The sequence below is a fragment of the Aethalodelphis obliquidens genome, unplaced genomic scaffold (genome assembly GCF_003676395.1).
Source record: "Aethalodelphis obliquidens isolate GAN/ISIS:26980383/991018 unplaced genomic scaffold, ASM367639v1 scaffold7, whole genome shotgun sequence".
NCBI classification, from domain to species: domain Eukaryota; kingdom Metazoa; phylum Chordata; class Mammalia; order Artiodactyla; family Delphinidae; genus Aethalodelphis; species Aethalodelphis obliquidens.
In genome coordinates this window covers 17,649-28,155 of record NW_020837951.1, presented here as the reverse complement: position 1 = coordinate 28,155, position 10,507 = coordinate 17,649, and the positions used below count along the sequence as shown (strand labels likewise).

The window sequence follows — 10,507 nt, the reverse complement described above, 5'->3', positions numbered from 1 at the left end:
CTGAGTGTGTGTGTGTGTGTGTGTGTGTGTGTGTGTGTGTGTGTGTGTGTGTGTGTGTGTGTGTGTGTGTGTGTGTGTGTGTGTGTGTGTGTGTGTGTGTGTGTGTGTGTGTGTACACATGCTGGAGATTCTTATTCTTACTAAAATACATGGATTATATCTAAAAACTGACTGAGGGCTAGAACATGAACTTGTCTCAACAAATTTGAAAGAGTCTGAGTCATAAAGCCGTATTCTTTCAGCACAGCATGTTAAGTTAGAACTAAATGGCAAAAACCACATTTATTTTTCTTAGGTTGAATTCTCTAGGAACAGACACCAAGGCGAAGGTTCTTATAGAAGTTATGTCTTAGGACGTGTTCTGAGGCAGAACCCGTGGAGAGAGGTTTGGGGAGGTGGATGGGGAGAGAAGGACCAGAGGTGCCGGTGAATTGCGTCATCCCCCAGGGGCTCTGGAGACAGGGTGGGTCACACCTCAGAGCTGCAGAGTTCTTACCTCTGTGCCCACCAGTCCTCGGCTAAAGGCCATGCCCGGGGTGTCGATTCCCAGACACCCGAGCGCCCCGAGGGCAGGCGAAGCAAGCTCTGGCCGCCTGCGCTGCTGCAGGTGAAGGGCCACGTGCAGGGTGGGGGCATCTGCTCGCAGCCCTGGCTCAACCTGGCTCTGCCCACGCCTCATGTCGGGTCCCGTTGCTGTCTTCAGGGTGGTGCTGCTCACGACTTCTGGGAGGAGAGGGTTGATAGGAGGAGCAGGGCACCTGCTGCTGTGCTGGGGACTCGCGTCATCGCCGGGGTCCCCTCACCTCTGGCCAGCCCTCTGCTGCTCTGGTTGCTGGTCTCGCCAGGTGACCCAGCCCTCTGTGCTGTGCGGCCCGGGCCCTGCTTGCCATTCCCTGTGTGGCTCTGGCTGCTGTGATGGTCCAGGCACAGTTCAGACTGGTCCCAGGAACCTCTAGAAAGGCCCCGGGAGCCCCTGATTTCCAGACAGACTTCTCCCTGCCCCTGTGCAGGGGCAGCTCTGCCCTTCACACCCTGGCCAGCGTGGAAACTCCGGGGAACCCAGAGCGACAGGAGCCACCACGGCCTTCCTGTGTCCCACAGTGGAAGTGGTCTCCAGCCCCTTTGAGTCAGGACCCCGAGATGCGCCTAGCCTGAATTTGTGGGGATGGTGACACAAAGTCCCAGCGGGTTGCTGGAGTCATGGTGACAGGGGCCACCTCCGCTTTGGCCCCTTGCTTCCTGGATCCATGCGGTTTACAGGTCAGGCACCCAGTATGTCTGTTGGCCGTCAGTTCATCTTGAAGTGCAGCACCCTGAACCCCCTGAGGTGCCCCATCAGGCCAGCTCTTTTCTGTGCCTGTAAGAGGCCATCTCAGCATTTTATCAGAGCGACACCTCCTGAGTGATGTGGAGTGTGACACGCCGGCGGGTCCTGGGTCTCCTGCTCCTTTGCCCGCCCTCCGCTTGCTCTGAGTTGATGGCATGTGGCATCCCCTGTTGGTAAATCTCTGACGCTAGGGCATCAGCAGAGGCAGGCCCGCACCCAAGATATGAGTGATCCTCGTTGAGACAAATCACTGTTGCTTCTGGGTGAAGGTTCTCAGGTAGGCAACTTACCACCAAGTGGCTGAGTGACAGCTCCAGACGTGGTTCCCTGTAGAGGCCTAAAGGTGGTCTCTGCTCACTATGAGCTGGTGTTCAGTCGTGGCCGTGGCTGGATCAGCCTTGCCAGGCGCAGCCTTTATCCCAGCCGTCACAGTCACTGCCTTTGTGGGTCTGCCGTGTGAGCGGGGGCTGGGAAGACAGAGGCTTGCTGACATCTGTTGTCCACACAGCCTAAGGCGCATGGGGTTTTCGTGTCCCTACGGCTGTAGGTGTCCGGGGTGGACATTAACATGTGATGCCTAGACCTGCACATGGTGCCCATTCCCACATCCAGAGGTGGCCTCTGCCACAAGCTTTGTTCCCTCCAGAGGCCTGACCAAGCTGTAGCCTTTGCCTAGGACCCTGTGGTCCTTACCACCAGCAACTTCACGCACACACACACACACACGCACACACACATACTGTGGCGGATGGGGCACATCGCCAGAGCTCTGCCTCACCACCGTCTTTCAGGCCGACGCCGCCTGGGGCTCTGGTGAGGCCTGCACCAGTGCATTAAGCCAGTCCTCCATAACCAGGTTGGAGCTTTCCTCGACATTTAGTGATCATCCCATGATGTGCTGGGGAGGGGTGAGCTGAGGAAGAGACAGTGGTGCCGCAGAGGTGAGCGGTGTGGGGGCCAGGCCAGCCGTCGTGTGACGGTGCCCTCTAGGCTTGCCCAGGTGTGGCCCCGGATGTAGCACTTCCACAGTGCACTGGGCTGTTGCTGGGCGGTGGCACATGGCCCATGAAGACGAGCCGTCTGTGGATGAAATCCAGAGTAATCTAAAATGGATTAAATGTGAGATTGCTCAAGTAAGTTTGCTGCGTTTCATTACGGCGCCAGCAGTCCTGACAATAGACCTGACAAGGTACGCGTGCAGGACCTCTTTGTGGAAAATTACTAAGCTTTATTGGAAGATGCTAAACGAGACTTGAATAGATGGAGTTATACATGATGTTAATTAGTAAGTAGTGTCGGTGCCATAGAGATGACAGTTCCTCCCAACTGATCTGTAGATTCAATGCAATTTCAATAAAAACACCAATGATTTTGTTTTTCTTTTTGTTTGTCTCTTTGTTTTGGAATTTGACAAAAGCTGCTTCTAAAATTTATAAGGAAGAGCAAAGCCTCCCAAGTAGCCAAGATGCCTAATAGTAAGAAGGTGCCCCTGGGGCCGCGCCAGGGCGGCGGCTTCCTGCAGAGCGGTAGCAGTTTAGACCGCGTGGGGTAGCCCAGGAGCCTGGACTCAGGCCCACTTGCGTGTGACCGTCTGTGGGCGTAGCTAATGATCAGTACAGGAGAAAGAGGAATTGGGTCTTGGCTTGCACCATTCACAAAAGTACTGCAAATGGAGGAAAAGCCTTAAATATAAGAGACAGAAACTTTAAAGCTCTTAGAAGAAAATACAAGAGATTATTTTTAAGACCTTGAGATAAGGACTGATTTGTTAAGCAAAATATATATATAAAGCACCAGCCATAACTGGAAAAAAAATCGTATAATATAACATTTCTGTGTATCAAAAGGAGAAAGGCCAATCCATGAACAGGGGAAGGATATTTGCATCACATTCCTTCATGTATACGCGTTAAAATGTTTATGCAGTGCCTGTCATGTGCTAAGCACTATTCTAAGTGCTGGGACAAAAGATGAAAATCCCCGCTTATTCTAATGGGAAAGACATGGTGTCAGACAGTGACCAGGGAGAAGGCAAAGCAGAGGGGGTGTGAGACACTGGGGAGCCGTGATTGTGTGCCACTGAGACGGCGACCCCAGGTCAGGAAGTCTGGACTCGCAAGGAACCTGAGCAGGTGCCAGCTGGGGGGCAGGGAGTGCAGAGACCCCACCAGGGGTGAAGAAAGGGTGGGCGCTGTGGCTGCACAGTGAAGACCTTGCAGTCGGTAAACCTTGGCTTTTCTTTTGAGTGAGATGGGAGGATTTGGAGGGTTTTGTGGAGAGGAGTGACACGACCTGGCATTTAAGAGCACAGCCCTGGCAGCTTTGTTGAGAATATTGTGCAGGGCACAGGCAGAGGCAATGAGACCAGTCAGGGCTGTCTTAGCTGGGTTCCCCCAGAAACAGACCCTGAGACAAGAATGTGGTGCATGTCGTTCACCTGGAAGCCAGCAGAGAGGCAGGCAGCCCAGGAAAGGCGCTATCAAGTCAGCTACTGTTACTACCCCAGGGCTCTCCCAGCAGCCGCTGTCTGCTGCGGGTTGAAGGCTGCTGGGGGGAGGGGGCCAGAGAATTATTTTTTCAGCAGTTCACCCTTCATTAATGTTAGGGCCTGGGTATTGTGTCCTGGCCTGGGAAAGCTCTCAGAAACAAAGATGTAAGTGCTGACAACTGGGTAGTGGGCCTTGGAGGATGTGTGTGCGGCCGAGCGTTACTGCTGTGAGCCAGGAGAGGAGCTGGGAGCTGGGATGTGGTCAGACATCGTCAAGTTCTGGGTGTAATTTCCAGGTAGAGCTGCAGATGGGTCGGACGTGGGTGTGAAAGATGAGGCAAGGATGGCATCATACTTTGTCGTCTGTGCGCTTGGAGAAGTGGGTTGTCATTCACTGAAAAGGGAGGGAATTGTGAGGAACAGGTTTGCCGAGGACGGTCCGGCTGCACCTTGTCCATGTTAGAGTTCAGTCCTGCTGTCCTCCCAGGAGTCGTCCAGCGGGCAGCCGGAGGAGACGCAGGCCAGTGACGTACGGCTAGGAATCGTGAGCCTGTAAGATGAGATGGGATGAGATCCATGGGGGAAAAGAGCGTGAGGCCAGCATGTAGTGAGCAAAAGGCTGGAGGGCGGAGGCCTTCCAGGCTCGCGGTGGAGGTTAGTGTCCAGAACGTGCAAGGCTCTTCTGGGAGCAGAAGGTACGGTGGGGCATCTTCCAAAATAGAAAACACAAGTGGCCACAGAAAGATACTCAACCTTACTTGTAATCAAAGAAGTACAAAGTGAAACGGCACTGAGATGCCATTCCACACCCAGCGTTTGTCAAACAGAAACCCTGAGGCTGCCGGCTGTAGGCGAGGATGTGGACACTGCTGCTGGGTGTCGGTCAGCTCGGCCTCGCTGGAGGGGCGGGCGTGTGTGCCTGCCCAGGGTGCCTGGCGGAGGAACCTGGAGACGTTTTCACACGGACGTTCATGGCAGCGTTGTTCGCAGCAGCAGCGGCAGAAGTGGTTTATTGACACAGTGAATGGCACCCTTATCGAGAGGATGCTTCCCCAAAGCGGTGTTTGCTCAGCGTGAGAGCACAGGTTTGCCTGAGCCCAAGAGGGCCACGTGTAGTCTAATCCCGTCACAGAGTTAAGAACAGGCAAGTATAAACGTGTTTTAAGAGTTAGAGGTAAAACAGTGCAGAAAAGCAATTATTAACAAGGATTAAGGATAGTCACTACATCTGGGGAAGAGAGGCACGCAGGGCTTCCAAAGTAACGGCGACGTTCCGTGTTTTAGGCTGGATGACGAATATATGGATCTTGTATCACCTTTATTTAAAATACGTGTGTACATAGACTTGCACGTATTCCTTTGTTTATGTGAGTTGTTTCATGGTTTTGAAAAGTCAGTGATCTGAATAATCCAGGCAAAAAGCTGAAAGCTGCCATCTTAACAACAAAACACGGTGATTTGTTCCCCCGGCTGCTGGCCTTGCAGCATTGCCCGGGCGCTGCCCCTTCGCTGTGCACCTCTTCTCACCCAGAAGTAGTTCCCCAGCGTGGTTTCTGCCTAGGCGCTCCGCCTCCTTGGGCACAGGAGTCTTTATGCCCCAGACAAAGGCATCCTGACACTGGGCTCCCAACTGCAAGGACACAGCCCTGGGGGTTTGGGCGTGTGTGTGCCCCCTCGGCAGAGGGGTGACGGCTGGGAGGGCATCCACAGGTGGGGCAGGCAGGGGTGCCCGGCTGATGTCGCAGAGGCGCTGTCTCCCAGGGGCACCTCCCCACAGAGAGGCGCCTCAGCTGCTGGAAACTCAAGGGAGGGCGGCTTGCAGATGTTCGAGAACTTAATCCCAGCAAGACCTCCAGGGTAGCCACCACCAATCCTGGACGCCCAGCAGGGCTGGCAGGAGGGCTGAGAAGCTGCTTGGTCCGAAAGCTCAGCTGCCCTGGCCACTAGTGGTTTCAGAGGGCGGTCTTCACCCTGTCCTGCCTGGAGGAGGAAAGGTGAAAGGAAGCCGTCTTGTGGATTTCGGTGTCTTTTTTCCTTTCTCCATTGTAGTCACTTCATGTGTTACTTTGTGGATGCACTTTTTTTTCCTTAGGCAAAAGTGTGAGTGTCAGTTCCCACCCCCGACTTAAAAATCACCATAGAGCAACAGTCTTAACCAGGGTTACGTGGAGAACGCACTCTAAGCGAGCGTGAAACTGACATTGATTTCTTTGCCTGGAAATAGGGAAGCGAGTGTCTGTGAGTCATCTTTGGATTTGCATTACAAACAGATGCAAATGATGCCCCGTCTGCGCAACCTGCAGATTTCAAACGTGTGTTTTGATTCGGTACATTTTAAGCAAAATATGCAAAGTTTACCCAAATCCTAAAAGTTTCCAGTGAAGTGTTCAGAGTTTGAGTTTTGCTTGTGTTGGTGACTCAGTTTCTCTTTTGTTTTGTTTCTGTTCTTGATTTACCCTCACCTACCCGCTGACTCACGTCACCCAACCAACATACAATGCGAAAACCATGTCTCCGTCTGTATGTTGTGCGCCTGCCGCTCAAACATCCCAATTTGTAAATAATACGCAAATATCCATCCATGAAAACATCACATATAGGAAACGGTTGGTTTCATGACTTTAAATAGTTCTTAAAACTCCTCGCTTTGCTTGCTCCGGTCCTCCTCCCTTCTGCTTCCTGTCACCCCTCGCCGCTGCCCTCCTGTGCTCAGAGCCCAGCTGCACCCGCCCCTCTGGCCTCTCACGCACTGTCCTGGCTCCTGGGGTCCAGCCGGGGCTTATGAGGGCCCCCCAGGGACCACCTGATCACAGGAACTGGCCTTGGGCTGAGAGAGGAGGTAGGGGCTTCTGAGTGAGAGGCAGGTAAGTGATGAGACTGGCTCAGAATTGGGGAGGTTTTGCAGGATGTGAGTTTGGACCTGATCCCCGAAAAGTCCATGGTTTCTGCTGCACAGTCATGTCCCTTCTGCTCTGTCTCCACTGGCAGACCGAGCGGACTCGGCTCTGCCCAGTGGCCTCTGACAAGGTCTCCTGTAGGGTCCTTCCTGGGCGTATCTTCCGTGGGGGCCTGGCTGGGGGCACCAGGCTGGGGGGTTGGCCTGAGTAGAAAGAGGGGCACTGCCCCAGGAGGGAGCAGAGGGCTGGGCCCTCATCCAGCGTCGCTGATTCTTGTGTGCCCTGGTCAGCGAGCTTGTGTGGAGCCCGTGCAGGAGGTGTGGACGGAGCCTCCTTCCGGGTGAGGGGAGAGAGAAGATGCTGGGAGCAGAGTGAGCTGAGGCCATGCCTGCAAGTTCGTGCAAAGGAGCAGATTCTGAGATTCCTGCTACAGAAAGTGAATGCTTGTGATAAAGGTTTCACAATCGGAGCAGAAAAGCTTGAGTTTTGAGAAAAGGCTGTTTGATGCTGCCGAAATACCAGGCCACATCTTTCGCACAGGCTCTGCTCGTGGCACCAGGCCTCTGCTCAGCCCTTCCTGTCCACCCGCTCTGTGCCCTCCTCTGCCTTCATGTCAATCAATGTCCAGGGTACTGTGCGTGTGTGGGCTTTCTCCACAGGCTTTCTCTCCTTTCTCTCTCTCTCCCATCATCGGTCCCCTTGAGAACGAAGCTGAGTAGGAGAGCAGCTTGTCCCACGCTCTGCTGCACCTCATCCCTGGCACGTGTGTGGTCCCCGACACGTGCACAGTGTGAGGGGGGGCACCTCATTGTGCTGTGACTCTGACCAGAGGCAGTGATGCGCTTGGATGTAGGAGACGTGGGCCTCGGCCTGGGCTCCGTTTGCCTCTGTGGCGGCGTTTCAGTGCTCAATGCACCGTAAGTTCCTTTTCTCAGGGATTCCTCGCCCCCGGGCATGATGTCCTAACACCTCCATCGTGTAGAGGTGGAAGCTGGCGCTCAGTGGAGCTGGGGACCAGTGTCCCCTCAGCGTAAATCAGCTCCGTGTTGAGGGCTGTAAAGCTGACCTTTCCTGGCTCAGAGGCAGGGGCCATAAGGAGGGGCCTGGCTTGGAAGTAGGTGGGGTTGCTCGTGGGTACAGCAGAAACCATGGACTTGGGGGGTCGGGGCATGCTGCATCCACCTCCAGGGGGTTGGCTGAGGCCAGGGGTGACGGTGCGCAGCCAGGGGGAGGCCGCTGTGTGCTTGCTGCCCCTGCTGTCCTGCATGCAGTCTGCATGGTGGTGTCTGGCGCCTCGCGCACGGGTGCAGCCATGGTGCACTCAGCCTGTCACACTGTGGTTGCGGCATCTGGGGCCGCTGTCACCTCCGCCCTCACGGCTCTCTAGGGCTGGCTGTCTGTTGGCACGTGCACCTTCTCCTACGTGCCCGTGGAGCCCCGAGAGAGAAGCTGGGGAGGAGGGTTGGGACCTGGGTCTCAACAGAAAGTAGGAAGGGGCTGCGTTCACGCATCCAGTAACTGGAACGAACAGCGCCTTCCGCTGCCCGCTGTGGCCTCCGTCTCTTCCTTCTTACCCAGAAGCTTATATTTCCCCCCAGTATTTTCAGGAAATCTTGTCTGTCCCAACCGTCTGAGCAAATTGCTTTGGTCTCGGCCCCTCCAGACCCACCTGCGCAGGTGGTTTGAAAGCAGACACCCCTGAGGTGGCAGCTCCCCCCTTTCTGTGCTTTACTGTCTTGTACAAAGGGTACCCTGGCACCGTAGGCAGTCCCCCCTTGCATCCCTGTGCCCGTCCTCCTGAGGCGACTGGCTCACATGAGAGTCCTCAGGCCCACGGGGCTCAGAGAGTGTGGCTATGTCTCATCCACCCTGAGGTCCTCTTGCCCCAGCGCGAGCCGGTGAGGGAGCTGCAGGGAAACGAGTACACCCTCCAGGGTCACACCCCAAGGTCCACTTCTGCCTGCGTGCTGATCTGGGCCACAGCCGGCCCTCCTCGTGCCTGCCAACTGCCCCCTCTCCCTGTGGCACTGTCCAAAACCCGGGAGCCGTCCCCCAGGGTAGCTGTTAAGCCCCTCGCCAGCAGAGACAGTCCAGAGTCCCTGGTGGGAAGCAAAGAAGCCAGCCCCTGAGACAGGCAGTGGGGGGGCGGAGTGAGGCCCGTCTCTCCACCAATGCCTCGTCCCAGCCAAGACCAGATGGGCAGCCCTGGAGGGAGGGCGCGGCTCTGCCCAGGCCCCGCCGCCTCCTGCGTGGGCTCTGCCGCTGCACCTGTGCTCTCTTTTCTCTGTGTTTGACCACTGTATCTGGCAGCACAATGTGTCTAGCCTGAGCTGCTTGCATATTTCAAGGCAGCCAAGTGTGGGGACGCTGACCTCAGGCTGCGCGTGGGCACCTGGTCTCCAAGCAGACAGGGCAGGAAGCCGCCCGGGCCCGCGAGCACCCCTGCCTACTCACGGACGCCGAGCAGGGCCGTGCCCCCGAAAGGGATGGCCAGGAATTCAGGCGCCCCTGGGCCAAGGTGGAAGCCTCGCTCCCGGGTCATCCGTGCAGTCCAGAGACGGTTGGGTTCGTTTGTGCCTGACTTCGACCCTTTGGATGAGGGGGCCGTGCGAGATGGCCTGGGCTCTCTGGGGCAGACACCGGATAGTGGGCTGCAGAGGTGTCTTCCCTGGCGTGGGCAGCAGGACCAACACCACCTACGCCTCCTGCGGTGACCTGCGTGCGGGCACCTGCCCAGGCCCGGAGGAAGGGCCTGCCTCTCGGCTGGGCCCCAGGCAGGCCGGGGCTTTGCTGGCCGTGTGGTAGCCCTGTCCCTGGGCGGCTGGGCCGTGCCCTGTGAGAGGCCGTCAGTGTTGGAGGCCTGGCTTCAGGCATCCTCCCCTTCCACGTGGCAGCGGGGTGGGGGTGCTTCATGGGACTCTCCTCTGCCCCTCCCTGTGGAGGGCGTTTCTCTGATTTGCTGCATGGGAAGCGGTTTGCAAAGACAAGCTTCACTCTTGGAAGGTTTCCTGGTGGCTGATTGCTGCTTAGACTGTGAAGCGGTGACTTTTTGTTCCGTTCTCTCTCTTCACCCGCTTTTCTTTGGGGCACAGTGACTTGGGGAGGTGGGGTGGGGCGTGGCCGCCCTGCGCCTGTGGGAGGCTGGTCCCCGAAGGTCAGAGCATAACCTCTCTTCCCTGCAGAACAACTTCATCAACCTCAGCTTCCTCCGCCTCTTCCGCGCCGCCCGACTCATCAAGCTGCTCCGCCAAGGCTACACCATCCGCATCCTGCTCTGGACCTTCGTCCAGTCCTTCAAGGTGAGGCTGGGCGTGGCCAGGCGCGGCCTGACCCCTCCCTTGTGCAGGCTGGGGGGCTTCTGCCGCCACCGCCCGAGCGCCCTCCTCGGGAAGGCCGGGGCGGGGCCCACACCTCCCGTGGCCCCCGTTGTCCCGTGATGGTTTGAAAGGACGCTTTCACACCTCCCGTGGCCCCCGTTGTCCCGTGATGGTTTGTAAGGACGCTTTCACACCTCCCGTGGCCCCCGTTGTCCCGTGATGGTTTGAAAGGACGCTTTCACACCTCCCGTGGTGCCCGTTGTCCCGTGATGGTTTGTAAGGACGCTTTCAGGTTTACGGAGAGTATCTTGTTTATGCTCACCAAGGGCTGAGGTGGCTTTTATGGCTTGATTTGTAGATGAAGGAGTTGACAGTAGCTTGGTGGTCAGTGGGGTGGGTCTGCAGTCAACTGAGGCCAGTGTGGCCCCAGAGACCCAGCCACCATCCGCTCTGCCGATGAGGCTCAGGCCAGGGGGCA

The 10,507-nt window shown here is 56.5% G+C and overlaps 1 protein-coding gene across 1 annotated transcript in view; it reads left to right on the top strand.

Moving 5' to 3' along the window:
- CACNA1B (calcium voltage-gated channel subunit alpha1 B) overlaps window positions 1–10,507 on the top strand; it is a 172,555-nt gene that overhangs the window by 145,501 nt on the left and 16,547 nt on the right. The window contains exon 32 of the mRNA XM_027104122.1: window positions 9,895–10,011. Within this exon, the coding sequence (XP_026959923.1) occupies window positions 9,895–10,011 (117 nt within the window). The remainder of the gene's footprint in view (window positions 1–9,894; window positions 10,012–10,507) is intronic.